The following is a 20,817-nucleotide window of genomic DNA, read 5'->3' on the forward strand; positions in this document are numbered from 1 at the left end:
TATCTATCTATCTATCTATCTATATCTTCTATATATTAAGGAAAATGGGGTTTCTAACCCCAAGCCCTATGGGAGCTCCAATATCCCAATCTAAATTTCCTGATTTATTTATTTTAAAAAAAAAAGCTCAGCATTTGTTGACTTCTCCCAACCCACTTTTTGACTTTTCCTATATCTACTCCTATGCCCTTTTTAACTTCTCTCATACACTATGGCTAGTGACGAGATTGTTAAATTATTTTTATAAAAAAATCTTAAAAAAATAATTTGTATATTAAAAAAATATCTAAAACAAACATAAATTCTTATTAAATCTATCTATCTATCTATCTATCTATCTATCTATCTATATCTATATATTAAGAAAAATGGGGTTTCTAACCCCCAAGCCTTGTGGGAGTTCTAATCTCCCAATCTAAATTTCCTGATTTTTTGATTTTAAAAAAAAAAACTTAACATTTATTAACTTCTCCCAACCCCAAGTCTTACCCTCATAATAACACTTTAATTCATTAAGAACAAGTATAAATTGTTTTTTTGAAATCCAACACATATGAATTTCTTGAAAAGTCTCAACACATATGATTATTATTCCTTATAATAATACTTTAATGCATTAAAAACAAGTATAAAAAATTTTTCTTGAAAAGTCCAACACATATGATTATTATCAAAATATTAAACTTTAATATAATATAATTAAAAAAAAAGACATTTAATTTCTTGAAAAGTCCAACACACATGATTATTATCAAAATATTAAACTTTAATATAATATAAAAAAAGGAAAAAAACAAGACATTTAAAATAAAAAAATAAAACATTTAAAAATCACAATTCACATATATAGATAATTGTTAACACAATCTGTTCATAGCACGGGTGATATGCTAGTCTATACTATATATTAAGCAAAAGGAAGTTTTTAAGCCACAAGCCTTATGGGAGGTCTAATATCTTAATCATAATTTTCTAATTTTTTGATTTAAAAAAAAATCTCAGCATTTATTAATTTCTCCAAATCCCCATGTCTTTTGGGAGACCCCTGATAATTATTTAATCGTTTTATTTACTATTTTAATGGTTCTTCTTTACAATTATTTTTTTTATTATGAAAAAAATATTATTGTAATTAGATAGCATAAAAATATTTGTGATTTGTATGATTGAAGTTATCTCATTTTTTGATGTATTTGGTCTAGCAAAAAAAAAAAAAATTATTAATAAGGGGATTGATGTATTTTTCAACGCGGGTTTACCTTGGAAAGCAAACAGACACAGAGGTTTTTACTCAATTTCGTTTCTTCACATCAAATAGGGTTTCTCTATTCTTTCCTTACATTTCTAGTCCTAGTTTTTCTGTACACACACAACACACATACATATATACGTGAAATAAAACATTCTTGGAGAGTATGTTTTTCTGTCTCTTGAGTGGTACAAGCAAACATATAAACAGTACGCCTGGAATTCCTTGTGATTCATAGATGTTTTGCAGTCTAACTTGATGGACGGCCAGCTTAATCCACTGGAGATTGCCCAAAGCACTGCAGAAAGTGATGTCGGAAGGATGAGAGATGATGAATTCGATAGCAAATCTGGCAGCGACAACCATGAGGGAGGCTCCGGTGAGGATCAAGACCCCAATTCGAGGAAGAGGAAAAAGCGGTATCACCGTCATACTCAGCATCAGATCCAAGAAATGGAAGCGTAAGCAAGCGCTCATATCAAACTTATTAACATTTTTGTGCTGTTTGTGTTTTTTGTAAAGATTTGGGAGGGGGAAAAAAAAAAAAAAGAAGCTTGTTTATGATATTCTTCTTCAAAGCATCTTTAGACCTAACTTTTTTAGCCTCTTTTATGTTTTTTTTTTTTTTTGAATTTTTTGGTTTTTAGTTTCTTCAAAGAGTGTCCACACCCGGATGACAAGCAAAGGAAGGAACTGAGCCGTGAATTGGGGTTAGAGCCTCTGCAAATCAAGTTTTGGTTCCAAAACAAGCGCACCCAAATGAAGGTAATTGTTTTCTATTTTGCATTCTTTTCCTTAAACTATGCTTTCCAAGTATAAAACTCTCTGCATTACCATATTTTCTGTGTGAGTTTTCGTGATCTTATCTGATTACAAGAATACTTTGCAATATCTTACTGTTTTGTAATAAAATGTAGGTTAAAATTAGTCAACCCTTTGTACATCAAAAAATTACTGTTTTGATGTATCTGATTACAAGAATACTTTGCAATATCTTACTGTTTTTCATTTGATATTATGATAATTTTAATGTTTCTTACAATGATTTTATTTATTCATAATTAGCAACTTGATCTCTCCTTCCCCTTATTGAATTAATAATGTGCTAGCTTCTGTTTCCCTTGGTTGCTCCCCGTTTGTTTCATTTTTGTGCCTTTAACTTTGTTCATGGGTGCATCATTTCTTGCTTGAATGGACCAATCACTTTATGCGGTCCCAAAATTTGGTCTTTAATGGTGTAATGAGCTGAGTTCTCCCCTTATCCTTCCTTCGACAGATTAGTAAGGCTTTGTTTGGCAACTTAGCCACTAAAAAAAAAAATTGAACATCTTAGTAACTTTTTTCAAAAAGTTAAAAAGCCACTTAAAAAAACAATTCCCAAATGAGGCCTAACTTAAGTTCTAAATAATATCCTATCCTCACATTCGTTATATCTTGTGCCTACATTCTTCTAGAATGATCTGAATTTTTTTTGGGATCCTTCCTTGAAGAGTAGAGTGAGTTGCATCCATACAATATTCTTTGCATATTCTTTACCCAATAACTTGGGTTTCTTGCATTGGTTTTTTTCTGGACTTGTGGTTGCATCATCTCTACCCTCTTTCTGATGTAGTTGATGCTACATCTACACATGTATTCCAAACCATTAATTTTGTTTATTTATCTGGCAGCCCTGATGATTAGGAGTGTTTCCTGGATTACTTAGGCTGTTTGCTCGAGGATGACAGTAGCTAGTGTAATGGTGCTGATAGTGATCCAATTCATCCATCAAAATCTGTGGACTGCAAGCTTGCGCACTTGTCAGATGAAGTGGTGCACATTTTAATCCTTGCATTACATAAATTATTGTTTGGTACAGTTCTTTCCACAAAAGTTTATGCTGAATTTGATTTGTGTGACTTGGATGTGTGCAGTTTGATTCTCATATATTAATTGCGCCAGCTTTTGTACAAAAGTTATTCGCAGAAGCCAGTACTGACTCTGCAAGATGTCCATACTTGGCAAATCTTGAGATTGAAAGGAGGAAATTCTTGTTTGGAAAGGGAGTCTTTTCTTCTTTACTATCAAATGTAAGTCTTTTCTTCTTCTAACATCATAAAAAATTAGACGATCCAAGCTTCTAATTTTTCGGAAGTTGGACATGTTACACTTGTGAAATTCAGCCGTAACAGGCAGTGACTGCCCATGCCACGTGTGTGTGTGAAGCCATTAGATCAATCATGGCAGTTACCAAGCTTATGGCAGTTACCAAGCTTGAAGCAATGAGATTTGACAGGGTATTCTAGGCATAGAAAAACTCGTGACAAAGTTTCAAAGAGTTGTGCGCTTTATATAATAGTATAGATATGTATTTTTTTTTTTTTTTGCAATTATAGTTTCAATAGTTTCATGATTCATACTATTGAATTTTATATATTAGCTATTCTTGTAAATTGTGGACGTTAAAAGTGACATAGATTACTTGTTTTTATATATTTATTATATGTCATATATTTGAATATTATACATCAATTAGGCACCTCAATTAGGATTGTAAATACTGGATTGATGAGACCTAAGAAAGTTTCATGTTTCGACAAATCTTGAACTTGCCTTGCCCCTTTTAAAACCTTGAGCTACATTACATTACTCTTGAAATCACTGGACTGATGAAAGCACACAAAGACAAAAATTGGTAGTTAGATTGTTCCAACAGAGTTTATTTATTTATTTATTTTGCTTGGAGACGGAGAGTTTATTAAATAGTGTAATTCTGCACAAGTTGATCAACATACTAGTTTCTTTTTTATCACCTTTTAGCCGAGTATTTATGCATGTGTACATTCTCTTTGCTTCTCTTCCTAGAATACTCGTTGTTGTGTGTTTTTCAGAATGCTTTCTAATAGAGAATTAGCTAGACACTCTAGAAGAAGAAAACAAGCCCATTTGACTGAGCTAGAAACACAGGTTTTGTCCTTTATCTTGTCCCTTGGGACCCAGCCTATAACACTCTGCATTTTCTCATCAAAGAATACAACACATGTATTTGCTGCATTAGATAAGCCAACTGTCATGTACAGTAGTAACAAGAAATTACTCTCCAACAATGGAAATTTGAAAGAGGTTAGTCATATGTGCCCTTTCAACTCTGCTGCTTTTCCGGACAAGTAAATTTGGTTCTCTCTCTTAATTTAAAGTTTTTTCCCCCTCATCATCGTCAATTGAAATGTTGGAACTTGATTCTTTTGTATTTTTTCTTAAACACACTTCTTGAATTGGAAAAGAAGAAATCTTTAATTGTTATTCTAGTCCATGCTTCTAAAGGTAATTATATGCCATTTCTTGGTAATTTTAGCTCAACAGTTTGTTGCTGTTCTCTGTTCTGGTGTATCTGCTATATATGCTATTCTGCTCTGCTAATCTGGTGTATGTGTAATTATCTACTCTGTTTTAGGTTAGATTTGTTCAACAAAGATTGGATTCTACTCTCATCTATTCATTTTAGGCCCTGATTCTTGAAATCAAGTGATTATTAAGGTAAATGTTTTTCTTTTATTTCATTAGCATAAGAAATATGAATGAAATTATGGAATTCAGAATGTTTGAATTGTTTAGTATATTTAAGTGATTTACGGATTATAATTTTATAATTTTTATATTTTATAGTTTTGATTTTATTTTTTATTTGTATCTCATAATGCATGCTATCAACTTATTATGATATCTAACTTTTCGAGGGACTGCTCATATAACACCTAGCTTATTGACGAATTCAACCTTATATGTTACTTCTGTTAGATCGCCACTAATCCCAAAAGGTCAAGTTGTGTGGAAAGAGGCCCAACAATGCATATTGAGCTCTCCGACACCCTCGTCATGTGCAATCCCGTCTTGCATGTGGAGATGAAAACATCCTAACATGTGGAGAAGCAAAATGCCAACAAGGAAACAAATGCATATATAGAACTTGAACCTAAGACCTTTATTAACCTGTGGTTTGACACCTTATTAGACAAACACCAGTAGTCCAGAAAATTTAAGACCTTAGGAAAGGGGCCCAACAATCATTACTTTGCTCTCCAATACTGTCACTTGGATTTATCTTTGAAAATGAATTTTCAGTTAGCCTTGATGCATCACTGCAGTATGTACTAAGCATTGTAGTCTATCATGGTTACTTGCACTTTTTTACCCCTTTATGTCATTTTCAAGTATGGCTAGTCAGAGTGTTAATGTAAATCATGTATGATGTATCCACTTCCTACCGTGTCAATACTGTCATGTATGATGTATCCACTTCCTAAGTTTCGTGCTTCTTGGGCTACTCACTGTGGGGCTATAACGTAATATGTGATGGTATATTACGTTTGATGGTGAACTAATTATTTGTGTTGAGTATTTCTAATACCGTTGAATTATAGTTCCAGGTCTGAGATGTACGCCTTATAATGGACCGCAATTCAAGTCATTCCAAGAGAGTTGGGTAAGTTCAATTTTTCCTTCCATAGCCAAAAAATTATCTCAATTTAATTTTTTATTATGCTATAACTATTTTAATTCTATCATTAGTGGAGGTTTGTCATCTCGTAATGAGGTCAAAGATAGAAGTCTACACTTCTTTTAACAACTAAGGCTGTTATCAATAAGTGAAGATGACAGAGCAAAAGGCACACTAATCATATTGAAAAAGTCTACATGCTAAATTGACAAGTAATTATGGGCTAACAAAATTGCAGTAAGGCCAAGTCCAATGCTTTGTAAGATAGATGATGACCCCCTGCCCTTCTCTTTCACCCTCCTCCCCCACACAATGTAAACTCGCCAAGTTGTTTTTTTTGGTTTTGGGGATGGGCTTCATGAAATTGCATTGGTTAAATTTTGGTTTCGGTAATGGAGAAATGTTTTAAACATTGCGTAGCTATTAATGGATTTGTATTATTCTAGTGATTTTAAAATATTAAGGGTGAATATTGTGGAAAAAAACTGAATATTGTTAGTTAGAATATTGTTAGTTAGAATATATATTCCAATAATGTTGTCATACATTACAACACAAGTTCATCATAGAACTTTGGCAACATCACTCTCCTCAAAACAATTTTTGCATCCCAGGGATTGAGTGTTAAAGACCTTGTTGTTCTTTTAGTTGTAGTAATTTGTCTACTTGGATGATTGTTAACTTGTTGTGCTTGCTGGTATGGCTCATTCGAGAGTTGTGTTGTTGTGTGTTTGGGAGACTTACCACTCACTTACGATGGTTGTTTTATGCTTCAAATGGTTTCATAAATTTTTTTTACTAACTTGGTAATACAAAGGCAAAGCAGTGAAACATTTCAGATATTGAAATTGAACTTTTATTAGACTTTATGCAACTAGGATTAGATTGAGAAGATTTGTCAGTGAGAGTCCTAACTGTTGATTGGCTTTGATTTTGCTGTTTCTGCAATATTAACCTAGTGCTTCTCTTTTCTCTTTTTTCTTTTTTGCCCCTTGCAAATAGCGTGAAGATGTAGCTTATAATTTTGACTACGGAACCCCCATCCACACTCATTGATCTTCTTTCTTTCTCCAGTGGTGATGATAACTCAAGTTTAGCACCTGAGCGGTAAGCTATTACACATTAATGGGATGCACCTTGGGAGGGACCAATATAAGTTGTATGAACTTACGACACATTAATGGGATGCACCATTTGTGAATTAGCCTTAAAATTAATTTTTTGTTCTCATAATCTCAAAAAAAGTCTGTTACAGGGATAAATTGTATAATTGATCTAATTGTAAATTGATGAGTTACTAATGTTTTTAATCTTTTGTATAATTGATTAATTACTAAAACTTTTAATTTATTTTTTTGCAGATTGGATTAGAGTGGCATTTTTGACGTGCAACAATGATGTAATTTGCTTGAATGTTCATTTTTGTTTGATAAGGATACACATACTTTTTGGAGTTGCACTAGTTATTGTTGGATTTTTGGTGGAATTGAACAAGTTATAACTTTTGGATATTTTGTGGATATTTCATTATTTTATTGTATTAGGATGAAATTATTTGTAATGATGAATGGATATCTTCATTTTGTTAATTCGTAAATGTGTTGATAACAGGTTAGGTTAAGTTGTGATGGAATTGTTATATTCAATAGGTTTCAACATGAACAGGGTCATATTTGTTGAACTAAAATTTAGATTTTGATAAAATAGGTATATAATGTGGAAAAAAATATTATGGAATTATTGACAAAATTTTTCATCCCTAAAGAAGGTTTTTTTTTGTCTCTTATTTAGCTTAGGTGGATGATTAATTTTGTCATGAATTCTTTATTTCGTCGCTAAATGAATTTGTCGTGACAAAAAATATTGTCACATTTTGTCACTATTACCCTCAATGTGTGACGAATTTTTTTTGACATTATTTCATTATTTTTAATGACGAATTTATTTTTGTCTCTATTGGTAGCTTCTTTGACAAAAAAATTTCGTCTTCGTTTATATTAAACGTGACAAAATTATTTTGTCTCCATTTCTTATTTTTATGACAAAATACTTTTGTCTCTAATTTCTCTTTAAATGACAAAATATTTTGTCGCTAATTACTTCCAAGTATGTTCCCAACAGAATGTATTGGAGACAAAAAAATTCGTCACAAATTTATCATTTTTAATGATGAATTTGTTTTTGTCTCTATTGGTAGCTTCTTTGACAATTTTTTTTTTTGTCTTCGTTTATATTAAACGTGACAAAATTATTTCATCTCTATTTCTTACATTTATGACAAAATACTTTTGTCTCTAATTTATTCCTTTAATGACAAAATATTTTGTCGCTAATTACTTACAAGTATGTTCCCAACAAAGTGTATTGGAGACAAAAAAATTCGTCACAAATTTTTCATTTTTAATGATGAATTTGTTTTTGTCTCTATTGGTAGCTTCTTTGACAAAAAAATTTCGTCTTCATTTATATTAAACGTGACAAAATTATTTCGTCTCTATTTCTTATATTTATGACGAAATACTTTTGTCTCTAATTTCTCCTTTAATGACAAAATATTTTGTCACTAATTACTTACAAGTATGTTCCCAACAAAGTGTATTGGAGACAAAAAAATTCGTCATAAATTTATCATTTTCAATGACGAATTTTTTTTTTCGTCTCTAAGACCCTTTAGCGACGACCCTTTGGCGACAAAACGGGTGACGAAAAATGTTCGTCGTAATTACTTTGGGTGACGAAATATATACATTTTGGGACAAATTTGTTTCGTCTTTAAATCCCAAATTTGTTGTAGTGAAAGAAGTTGAATAGAAAAGTAAATTGAATAAAAATGGAAGTCGAATAAAAATAAAAATGGAAGGTGCAGAAAATTAAAAATGAAAGTTCAATGCAGAAACCACTATACCTTAACGATATGTTTGGAAATTAAGTAAAAAAGGAAGTTTAATAGATAAGTAAATTGAATAACAATGGAAGTTAAATAAAAATAAAAGTGAAAGTTGCATAAAATTAAAAATGGAAGTGCAATCCAAAAACCACTATACCTTAACGGTCTATTTGGAAATTATATAAAAATGGAAGTTGAGTAGAAAAGAAACTAGAATGAAAAAGGAAGTTAAATAAAAACAAAAATGGAAGTTGCAAAAAATTAAAAATGGAAGTTCGTTCAAGAAGTCACTATACCTTAACGATCTATTTGGAAATTAAATAAAAAAAGGAAGTTGAATAGAAAAAATAACTTGAGTAAAAATGGAAGTCGAAGAAAAATAAAAATGGAAGTTGCAGAAAATTAAAAATGGAAGATCATTCAAGAAGACACTATACCTTAACGATCTATTTGGAAATTAAATAAAAAAGGAAGTTTAATAGAAAAGTAAATTGAATAAAAATGGAAGTTGAATAAAAATAAAAATGAAAGTTGCATAAAATTAAAAATGGATGTTCAATCCATAAACCACTATACCTTAACGATCTATTTGGAAATTAAATATAAAAGGAAGTTGAATATAAATGTAAATTGAATAAAAATGGAAGTCGAATAAAAATAAAAATGGAAGGTGCAGAAAATTAAAAATGGAAGTTCAATCCAGAAATCACTATACCTTAACGATCTATTTGGAAATTAAATAAAAAAGGAAGTTTAATAAAAAAGTAAATTGAATAAAAATGGAAGTTGAAAAAAAATAAAAGTGAAAGTTGCATTAAATTAAAAATGGAAGTTCAGTCCAGAAACCACTATACCTTAACGATCTATTTGGAAATTAAATAAAAAAGGAAGTTGAATAGAAAAGAAACTTGAATAAAAAAAGAAGTTGAATAGAAATAAAAATGGAAGTTGCAGAAAAATAAAATTGAAAGTTCATTCAAGAAACCACTATACCTTGACGATCTATTTGGAAATTAAATAAAAAATGAAGTTTAATAGAAAAGTAAATTGAATAAAAATGGAAGTTGAAAAAAAATAAAAGTGAAAGTTGCATTAAATTAAAAATGGAAGCTCAATCCAGAAACCACTATACCTTAACTACCTATTTGGAAATTAAATAAAAAAGGAAGTTGAATAGAAAAGAAACTTGAATAAAAAAAAAAGTTGAATAAAAATAAAAATGGAAGTTGCAAAAAATTAAAAATGAAAGTTCATTCAAGAAACCACTGTACCTTAACGATTTATTTGGAAATAAAATAAAAAAGGAAGTTGAATAGAAAAATAACATGAATAAAAATGGAAGTTGAATAGAAATAAAAATGGAAGTTGCAGAAAATTAAAAGCGGAAGTTCATTCAAGAAACCACTATACCTTAACGATCTATTTGGAAATTAAATAAAAAAGGAAGTTTAATAGAAAAGTAAATTAAATAAAAATGGAAGTTGAATAAAAATAAAAATGAAAGTCGAATAAAAATAAAAATGGGAGTTGCAGAAAATTAAAAATGGAAGTTCATTCAAGATACCACTATACCTTAATGATCTATTTAGAAATTAAATAAAAAATGAAGTTTAATAGAAACGTAAATTGAATAAAAATGGAAGTGGAATAAAAATAAAAGTGAAAGTTGCATAAAATGAGAAATGGAAGTTCAATCCAGAAAGGACTATACCTTAACGGTCTATTTGGAAATTAAATAAAAAAGGAAGTTGAGTAGAAAAGTAAATTGAATAAAAATGGAAGTCGAATAAAAATAAAAATGGAAGGTGCAGAAAATTAAAAATGGAAGTTCATTCAAGAAGTCACTATACCTTAACGATCTATATGGAAATTAAATAAAAAAGGAAGTTGCATAGAAAAATAACTTGAGTAAAAATGAAAGACGAATAAAAATAAAAATGGAAGTTGCAGAAAATTAAAACTGGAAGATCATTCAAGAAACCACTATACCTTAACGATCTATTTGGAAAATTAAATAAAAAAGGAAGTTTAATAGAAAAGTAAATTGAATAATAATGGAAGTTGAATAAAAATAAAAATGAATGTTGCATAAAATTAAAAATGGAAGTTCAATCTATAAACCACTATACCTTAACGATCTATTTGGAAATTAAATAAAAAAGGAAGTTGAATAGAAAAGTAAATTGAATAAAAATGGAAGTCGAATAAAAATAAAAATGGAAGGTGCAGAAAATTAAAAATGGAAGTTCAATCCAGAAACTACCATACCTTAACGATCTATTAGGAAATTAAATAAAAAAGGAAGTTTAATAGAAAAGTAAATTGAATAAAAATGGAAGTTAAATAAAAATAAAAATGAAAGTTGCATAAAATTAAAAATGGAAGTTCATTCCATAAACCACTATACCTTAATGATCTATTTGAAAATTAAATAAAAAAGAAGTTGAATAGAAAAGTAAATTGAATAAAAATGGAAGTCGAATAAAAATAAAAATGGAAGGTGCAGAAAATTAAAAATGGAAGTTCAATGCAGAAACCACTATACCTTAACGATATGTTTGGAAATTAAGTAAAAAATGAAGTTTAATAGATAAGTAAATTGAATAATAATGGAAGTTAAACAAAAATAAAAGTGAAAGTTGCATAAAATTAAAAATAGAAGTGCAATCCAAAAACCACTATACCTTAACGGTCTATTTGGAAATTATATAAAAGTGGAAGTTGAGTAGAAAAGAAACTAGAATGAAAAAGGAAGTTAAATAAAAACAAAAATGGAAGTTGCAAAAAATTAAAAATGGAAGTTCGTTCAAGAAGTCACTATACCTTAACGATCTATTTGGAAATTAAATAAAAAAAGGAAGTTGAATAGAAAAATAACTTGAGTAAAAATGGAAGTCGAAGAAAAATAAAAATGGAAGTTGCAGAAAATTAAAAATGGAAGATCATTCAAGAAGACACTATACCTTAACGATCTATTTGGAAATTAAATAAAAAAGGAAGTTTAATAGAAAAGTAAATTGAATAAAAATGGAAGTTGAATAAAAATAAAAATGAAAGTTGCATAAAATTAAAAATGGATGTTCAATCCATAAACCACTATACCTTAACGATCTATTTGGAAATAAAATAAAAAAGGAAGTTGAATATAAAAGTAAATTGAATAAAAATGGAAGTCGAATAAAAATAAAAATGGAAGGTGCAGAAAATTAAAAATGGAAGTTCAATCCAGAAACCACTATACTTTAACGATCTATTTGGAAATTAAATAAAAAAGGAAGTTTAATAGAAAAGTAAATTGAATAAAAATGGAAGTTAAATAAAAATAAAAATGAAAGTTGTATAAAATGAAAAATGGAAGTTCAATCCATAAACCACTGTACCTTAACGACCTATTTGGAAATTAAATAAAAAAGGAAGTTTAATAGAAAAGTAAATTGAATAAAAATGGAAGTTTAATAAAAATAAAAACGAAAGTTGCAGAAAATTAAAAATGGAAGTTCAATCCATAAACCACTATACCTTAACGATCTATTTGGAAATTAAATAAAAAAGGAAGTTGAATAGAAAAGTAAATCGAATAAAAATGGAAGTCGAATAAAAATAAAAATGAAAGTTGCAGAAAATTAAAAATGGAAGTTCATTCAAGAAACCACTATACCTTAACGATCTATTTGGAAATTAAATAAAAAATGAAGTTTAATAGAAAAGTAAATTGAATAAAAAGGGAAGTTGAATAAAAATAAAAGTGAAAGTTGCTGAAAAATAAAAATCGAAGTTCAATCCAGAAACCACTATACCTTAACAATCTATTAGGAAATTAAATAAAAAAGGAAGTTGAATAGAAAAGAAACTTGAATAAATAAAGAAGTTGAATTGAAATACAAATGGAAGTTGCAGAAAATTAAAATTGAAAGTTCATTAAAGAAACCACTATACCTGAAAAATCTATTTGGAAATTAAATATAAAAGGAAGTTGAATAGAAAAATGACTTGAATAAAAATGGAAGTCGAATAAAAATAAAAATAGAAGTTGCAGAAAATTAAAAATGTAAGTTCATTTAAGAAACCGCAATACCTTAACGATCTGTTTGGAAACTAAATAAAAAAAGGAAGTTGAATAGAAAAGTAAATTGAATAAAAATAAAAATGGAAGTTGCAGAAAATTAAAAATGGAAGTTCAATCCCGAAACCACTATGCCTTAACGATCTATTTGGAAATTAAATAAAAATGGAAGTTGAATAGAAAAAAAACTTGAATAAAAAAGGAAGTTAAATAAAAATAAAAATGGAAGTTACAGAAAATTAAAAATGGAAGTTCATTCAAGAAACCACAACACCTTAAGGATTTATTTGGAAATTAAATAAAAAAGGAAATGGAATAGAAAAATAACATGAATAAAAAAGGAAATTGAATAGAAATAAAAATGGAAGTTGCAGAAAATTAAAAATGGAAGTTCATTCCAGAAACCACGATACCTTAACGATCTATTTGGAAATTAAATAAAAAAAGAAGTTGACTAGAAATAAAAATGTAAGTTACAGAAAATTAAAATTGGAAGTTCATTGGAGAAACCATTATACCTTAACGATCTATTTGGAAATTAAATAAAAAAGGAAGTTGAATAGAAAAATACATTGAATAAAAATGGAAGTTGAATAAAAATAAAAATGGAAGTTGCAGAAAATTAAAAATGGAAGTTCTTCAAGAAACCACAATACGTTAACGATCTATTTGGAAATTAAATAAAAAATGAATTTTACTATAAAAGTAAATTGAATAAAAATGGAAGTTCAATCCAGAAACCACTATACCTTAACGATCTATTTGGAAATTAAATAAAAAAGGAAGTTGAATAGAAAAGTAAATTGAATAAAAATGGAAGTCGAATAAAAATAAAAATGGATGTTGCAGAAATTTAAAAATGGAAGTTCATTCAAGAAACCACTATACCTTAACGATCTATTTGGAAATTAAATAAAAAAGGAAGTTTAATAGAAAAGTAAATTGAATAAAAATAGAAGTTGAATAAAAATAAAAGTGAAAGTTGTATAAAATTAAAATGGAAGTTCAATCCAGAAACCACTATACCTTAACAATCTATTTGGAAATTAAATAAAAAAGGATGTTGAATACAAAGAAACTTGAATAAATAAAGAAGTTGAATAGAAATACAAATGGAAGTTGCAGAAAATTAAAATTGAAAGTTCATTAAAGAAACCACTATACCTGAACGATCTATTTGGAAATTAAATAAAAAAGGAAGTTGAATAGAAAAATGACTTGAATAAAAATGGAAGTCGAATAAAAATAAAAATGGAAGTTGCAGAAAATTAAAAATGTAAGTTCATTGAATAAACCGCTATACCTTAACGATCTGTTTGGAAATTAAATAAAAAAAGGAAGTTAAATAGAAAAGTAAATTGAATAAAAATAAAAGTTGAATAAAAATAAAAATGAAAGTTGTAGAAAATTAAAAATGGAAGTTCATTCAAGAAGTCACTATACCTTAACGATCTATTAGGAAATTAAATAAAAAAGGAAGTTAAATAGAAAAATAACTTGAGTAAAAATGGAAGTCGAATAAAAATAAAAATGGAAGTGGCAGAAAATTAAAAATGGAAGTTCATTCAGGAAACCACTATACCTTAACGATCTATTTGGAAATTAAAAAAAAAAAAGGAAGTTTAATAGAAAAGTAAATTGAATAAAAATGGAAGCTGGATAAAAATAAAAATGAAATTTGCATAAAATTAAAAATGGAAGTTCAATCCATAAACCACTATACCTTAATGATCTATTTGGAAATTAAATATAAAAAGAAGTTCAATAGAAAAGTAAATTGTATAAAAATGGAAGTCGAATAAAAATAAAAATGGAAGGTGCAGAAAATTAAAAATGGAAGTTCAATCCGGAAACCACTATACCTTAACGATCTATTTGAAAATTAAATAAAAAAGGAAGTTGAATAGAAAAGAAAATTGAATAAACATGGAAGTTAAATAAAAATGAAAATGAAAGTTGCATAAAATTAAAAATGGAAGTTCATTCAAGAAACCACTATACCTTAACGATCTATTTGGAAATTAAATAAAAAAGGAAGTCGAATAGAAAAGTAAATTGAATAAAAATGGAAGTCGAATAAAAATGAAAATGGAAGTTGCAGAAAATTAAAAATGGAAGTTCATTCAACAAACCACTATACCTTAACGATCTATTTGGAAATTAAATAAAAAAGGAAGTTTAATAGAAAAGTAAATTGAATAAAAATGGAAGTCGAATATAAATAAAAATGAAAGTTGCAGAAAATTAAAAATGTAAGTTCATTCAAGAAACCGCTATACCTTAATGATCTGTTTGGAAAATAAATAAAGGAAGGAAGTTGAATAGAAAAGTTAATTGAATAAAAATAAAAGTTGAATAAAAATAAAAATGGAAGTTCAATCCAGAAACCACTATACCTTAACGATCTATTTGGAAATTACATAAAAAAGGAAGTTGAGTAGAAAAAAAACTTGAATAAAAAAGGAAGTTAAATAAAAATAAAAATGGACGTTTCAGAAAATTAAAAGTGGAAGTTCATTCAAGAAGTCACTATACCTTAAGGATTTATTGGGAAATTAAATAAAAAAGGAAGTTGAATAGAAAAATAACTTGAGTAAAAATGGAAGTCGAATAAAAATAAAAATGGAAGTTGCAGAAAATTAAAAATGGATGATCATTCAAGAAACCACTATACCTTAACGATCTATTTGGAAATTAAATAAAAAAAGAAGTTTAATAGAAAAGTAAATTAAATAAAAATGAAAGTTTAATAAAAATAAAAATGAAAGTTGAATAAAAATAAAAATGGGAGTTGCAGAAAATTAAAAATGGAAGTTCATTCAAGATACCACTATACCTTAATGATATATTTAGAAATTAAATAAAAAATGAAGTTTAATAGAAAAATAAATTGAATAAAAATGGAAGTTGAATAAAAATCAAAGTAAAAGTTGCATAAAATGAAAAATGGAAGTTGAATCCAGAAAGCATTATACCTTAACGGTCTATTTGGAAATTAAATAAAAAAAGGAAGTTGAGTAGAAAAGTAAAATGAATAAAAATGGAAGTCGAATAAAAATAAAAATGGAAGGTGCAGAAAATTAAAAATGGAAGTTCATTCAAGAAGTCACTATACCTTAACGATCTATTAGGAAATTAAATAAAAAAGGAAGTTAAATAGAAAAATAACTTGAGTAAAAATGGAAGTGGCAGAAAATTAAAAATGGAAGATCATTCAAGAAACCACTATACCTTAACGATCTATTTGGAAATTAAAAAAAAAAGGAAGTTTAATAGAAAAGTAAATTGAATAAAAATGGAAGCTGGATAAAAATAAAAATGAAATTTGCATAAAATTAAAAATGGAAGTTCAATCCATAAACCACTATACCTTAATGATCTATTTGGAAATTAAATATAAAAAGAAGTTCAATAGAAAAGTAAATTGTATAAAAATGGAAGTCGAATAAAAATAAAAATGGAAGGTGCAGAAAATTAAAAATGGAAGTTCAATCCGGAAACCACTATACCTTAACGATCTATTTGAAAATTAAATAAAAAAGGAAGTTGAATAGAAAAGAAAATTGAATAAACATGGAAGTTAAATTAAAATGAAAATGAAAGTTGCATAAAATTAAAAATGGAAGTTCATTCAAGAAACCACTATACCTTAACGATCTATTTGGAAATTAAATAAAAAAGGAAGTCGAATAGAAAAGTAAATTGAATAAAAATGGAAGTCGAATAAAAATGAAAATGGAAGTTGCAGAAAATTAAAAATGGAAGTTCATTCAACAAACCACTATACCTTAACGATCTATTTGGAAATTAAATAAAAAAGGAAGTTTAATAGAAAAGTAAATTGAATAAAAATGGAAGTCGAATATAAATAAAAATGAAAGTTGCAGAAAATTAAAAATGTAAGTTCATTCAAGAAACCGCTATACCTTAATGATCTGTTTGGAAAATAAATAAAGAAAGGAAGTTGAATAGAAAAGTAAATTGAATAAAAATAAAAATGGAAGTTGGAGAAAATTAAAAATGAAAGTTCAATCCAGAAACCACTATACCTTAACGATCTATTTGGAAATTAAATAAAAAAGGAAGTTGAGTAGAAAAAAAACATGAATAAAAAAGGAAGTTAAATAAAAATAAAAATGGAAGTTTCAGAAAATTAAAAGTGGAAGTTCATTCAAGAAGTCACTATACCTTAAGGATTTATTGGGAAATTAAATAAAAAAGGAAGTTGAATAGAAAAATAACTTGAGTAAAAATGGAAGTCGAATAAAAACAAAAATGGAAGTTGCAGAAAATTAAAAATGGATGATCATTCAAGAAACCACTATACCTTAACGATCTATTTGGAAATTAAATAAAAAAAGAAGTTTAATAGAAAAGTAAATTAAATAAAAATGGAAGTTGAATAAAAATAAAAATGAAAGTTGAATAAAAATAAAAATGGGAGTTGCAGAAAATTAAAAATGGAAGTTCATTCAAGATACCACTATACCTTAATGATTTATTTAGAAATTAAATAAAAAATGAAGTTTAATAGAAAAATAAATTGAATAAAAATGGAAGTTGAATAAAAACCAAAGTAAAAGTTGCATAAAATGAAAAATGGAAGTTGAATCCAGAAAGCATTATACCTTAACGGTCTATTTGGAAATTAAATAAAAAAAGGAAGTTGAGTAGAAAAGTAAAATGAATAAAAATGGAAGTCGAATAAAAATAAAAATGGAAGGTGCAGAAAATTAAAAATGGAAGCTCATTCAAGAAGTCACTATACCTTAACGATCTATTTGGAAATTAAATAAAAATGGAAGTCGAATAAAAATAAAAATGGAAGGTGCAGAAAATCAAAAATGGAAGTTCAATTAAGAAGTCACTATACCTTAACGATCTATTTGGAAATTAAATAAAAAAGGAAGTTGCATAGAAAAATAACTTGAGTAAAAATGGAAGTCGAATAAAAATAAAAATGGAAGTTGCAGAAAATTAAGACTGGAAATTCATTCAAGAAACCACTATACCTTAACGATCTATTTGGAAAATTAAATAAAAAAGGAAGTTTTATAGAAAAGTAAATTGAATAAAAATGGATGTTGAATAAAAATAAAAATGAAAGTTGCATAAAATTAAAAATGGAAGTTCAATCCAAAAACCACTATACCTTAACGATCTGTTTGGAAATTAAATAAAAAAGGAAGTTGAATAGAAAAGTAAATTGAATGAAAATGGAAGTCAAATAAAAATAAAAATGGAAGGTGCAGAAAATTAAAAATGGATGTTCAATCCAGAAACCACTATACCTTAACTATCTATTTGGAAATTAAATAAAAAAGGAAGTTTAATAGAAAAGTAAATTGAATAAAAATGGAAGTTAAATAAAAATATAAATGGAAGTTGCATAAAATTAAAAATGAAAGTTCAATCCATAAACCACTATACCTTAATGATCTATTTGGAAATTAAATAAAAAAGGAAGTTGAATAGAAAAGTAAATTGAATAAAAATGGAAGTCGAACAAAAATAAAAATGGAAGGTGCAGAAAAATAAAAATGGAAGTTCAATCTAGAAACAACTATACCTTAACGATCTATTTGGAAATTAAATAAAAAAGGAAGTTTAATAGAAAAGTAAATTGAATAAAAATGGAAGTTAAATAAAAATTAAAGTGAAAGTTGCATAAAATTAGAAATGGAAGTGCAATCCAAAAACCACTATACCTTAACGGTCTATTTGGAAATTATATAAAAAAGGAAGTTGAGTAGAAAAGACACTAGAATGAAAAAGGAAGTTAAATAAAAACAAAAATGGAAGTTGTAGAAAATTAAAAATGGAAGTTCATTCAATAAGTCACTATACCTTAACGATCTATTTGAAAATTAAATAAAAAAAGGAAGTTGAATAGAAAAATAACTTGAGTAAAAATGGAAGTCGAATAAAAATAAAAATGGAAGTTGCAGAAAATTAAAAATGGAAGTTCATTCAAGAAACCACTATACCTGAACGATCTATTTGGAAATTAAATAAAAAAGGAAGTTTAATAGAAAAGTAAATTGAATAAAAATGGAAGTTAAATAAAAATAAAAATGAAAGTTGCATAAAATGAAAAATGGAAGTTCAATCCATAAACCACTATACCTTAACGACCTATTTGGAAATTAAATAAAAAAGGAAGTTTAATAGAAAAGTAAATTGAATAAAAATGGAAGTGAAATAAAAATAAAAATGAAAGTTGCATAAAATTAAAAATGGAAGTTCAATCCATAAACCATTATACCTTAACGATCTATTTGGAAATTAAATAAAAAAGGAAGTTGAATAGAAAAGTAAATTGAATAAAAATGGAAGTCGAATAAAAATAAAAATGGAAGTTGCAGAAAATTAAAAATGGAAGTTCATTCAAGAAACCACTATACCTTAACGATCTATTTCAAAATTAAATAAAAAAGGAAGTTGAATAGAAAATACGTTGAATAAAAATGGAAGTTGAATAAAAATAAAAATGGAAGTTGCAGAAAATTAAAAATGGAAGTTCATTCAAGAAACCACTATACATTAACGATCTATTTGGAAATTAAATAAAAAAGGAATTTAATAGAAAAGTAAATTAAATAAAAATGGAAGTTGAATAAAAATAAAAACGAAAGTTGCAGGAAATTAAAAATGGAAGTTCAATCCCGAAACCACTATACCTTAACGATCTATTTGGAAATTAAATAAAAAAGGAAGTTGAATAGAAAAATACATTGAATAAAAATGGAAGTTGAATAAAAATAAAAATGGAAGTTGCAAAAAATTAAAAATGGAAGTTCATTCAAGAAACCACAATACGTTAATGATCTATTTGGAAATTAAATAAAAAATGAAGTTTAATAGAAAAGTAAATTGAATAAAAATGGAAGTTGAATAAAAATAAAAGTGAAAGTTGCATAGAATTAAAAACGGATGTTCAATCCAGAAACCACTATACCTTAACGATCTATTTGAAAATTAAATAAAAAAGGAAGTTGAATGGAAAAGTAAATTGAATAAAAATGGAAGTCGAATAAAAATAAAAATGGAAGTTGCAGAAAATTAAAAATGGAAGTTCATTCAAGAAACCACTATATCTTAACGATCTATTTGGAAATTAAATAAAAATGCAATTTTAATAGCAAAGTAAATTGAATAAAAATAGAAGTTGAATAAAAATAAAAGTGAAAGTTGTATAAAATTAAAATGGAAGTTCAATCCAGAAACCACTATACCTTAAGAATCTATTTGGAAATTAAATAAAAAAGGAAGTTGAATTGAAAAGAAACTTGAATAAATAAGGAAGTTGAATAGAAATACAAATGGAAGTTCCAGAAAATTAAAATTGAAAGTTCATTAAAGAAACCACTATACCTGAACGATCTATTTGGAAATTAAATATAAAAGCAAGTTGAATAGAAAAATGATTTGAATAAAAATAAAAATGGAAGTTACAGAAAATTAAAAATGTATGTTCATTTAAGAAACCGCAATACCTTAACGATCTATTTGGAAAATAAATAGAAAAAGGAAGGTGAATAGAAAAGTAAATTGAATAAAAATAAAAGTTGAATAAAAATAAAAACGGTGGTTGCAGAAATTTAAAAATGGAGGTTCAATCCAGAAACCACTATACCTTAACGATCTATTTGGAAATTAAATAAAAAAGGAAGTTGAGTAGATAAAAAACTTGAATTAAAAAGGAAGTTAAATAAAAAGAAAAATGGAAGTTGCAGAAAATTAAAATGGAAGTTCATTCAAGAAACCACTACACCTTAACGATTTAATTGGAAATTAAATAAAAAAGGAAGTGGAATAGAAAAATAACATGAATGAAAAAGGAAATTGAATAGAAATAAAAGTGGAAGTTGCAGAAAATTAAAAATAGAAGTTCATTCCAGAAACCACGATACCTTAACAATCAATTTGGAAATTAAATAAAAATGGAAGTTTAATAGAAAAGTAAATTAAATAAAAATGGAAGTTGAATAAAAATAAAAACGAAAGTTGCATAAAATTAAAAATGGAAGTTCAATCCCGAAACCACTATACCTCAATAATCTATTTGGAAATTAAATAAAAAAGGAAGTTGAATAGAAAAATACATTGAATAAAAATGGAAGTTGAATAAAAATAAAAAT

The 20,817-nt window shown here is 27.0% G+C and overlaps 1 protein-coding gene across 1 annotated transcript; it reads left to right on the top strand.

Annotated features, from left to right (window-relative positions):
* Window positions 1–1,323: 1,323 nt before the first annotated feature.
* Window positions 1,324–7,315, top strand: LOC145819826 (homeobox-leucine zipper protein ROC2-like). The gene is made up of 8 exons (XM_082913684.1): window positions 1,324–1,710; window positions 1,897–2,014; window positions 2,920–3,061; window positions 3,163–3,318; window positions 4,683–4,765; window positions 5,650–5,711; window positions 6,729–6,833; window positions 7,088–7,315. Exons 1-3 carry the CDS (start codon window positions 1,508–1,510, stop codon window positions 2,923–2,925), a joined length of 327 nt encoding a protein of 108 aa, XP_082769810.1. The 5' UTR covers window positions 1,324–1,507; the 3' UTR covers window positions 2,926–3,061; window positions 3,163–3,318; window positions 4,683–4,765; window positions 5,650–5,711; window positions 6,729–6,833; window positions 7,088–7,315.
* The last annotated feature ends 13,502 nt before the right edge of the window (window positions 7,316–20,817 follow it).

The sequence above is a fragment of the Camellia sinensis genome, chromosome 2 (assembly GCF_055761805.1).
Source record: "Camellia sinensis isolate YWXY chromosome 2, ASM5576180v1, whole genome shotgun sequence".
In the NCBI taxonomy this organism is placed as follows: Eukaryota; Viridiplantae; Streptophyta; class Magnoliopsida; order Ericales; family Theaceae; genus Camellia; species Camellia sinensis.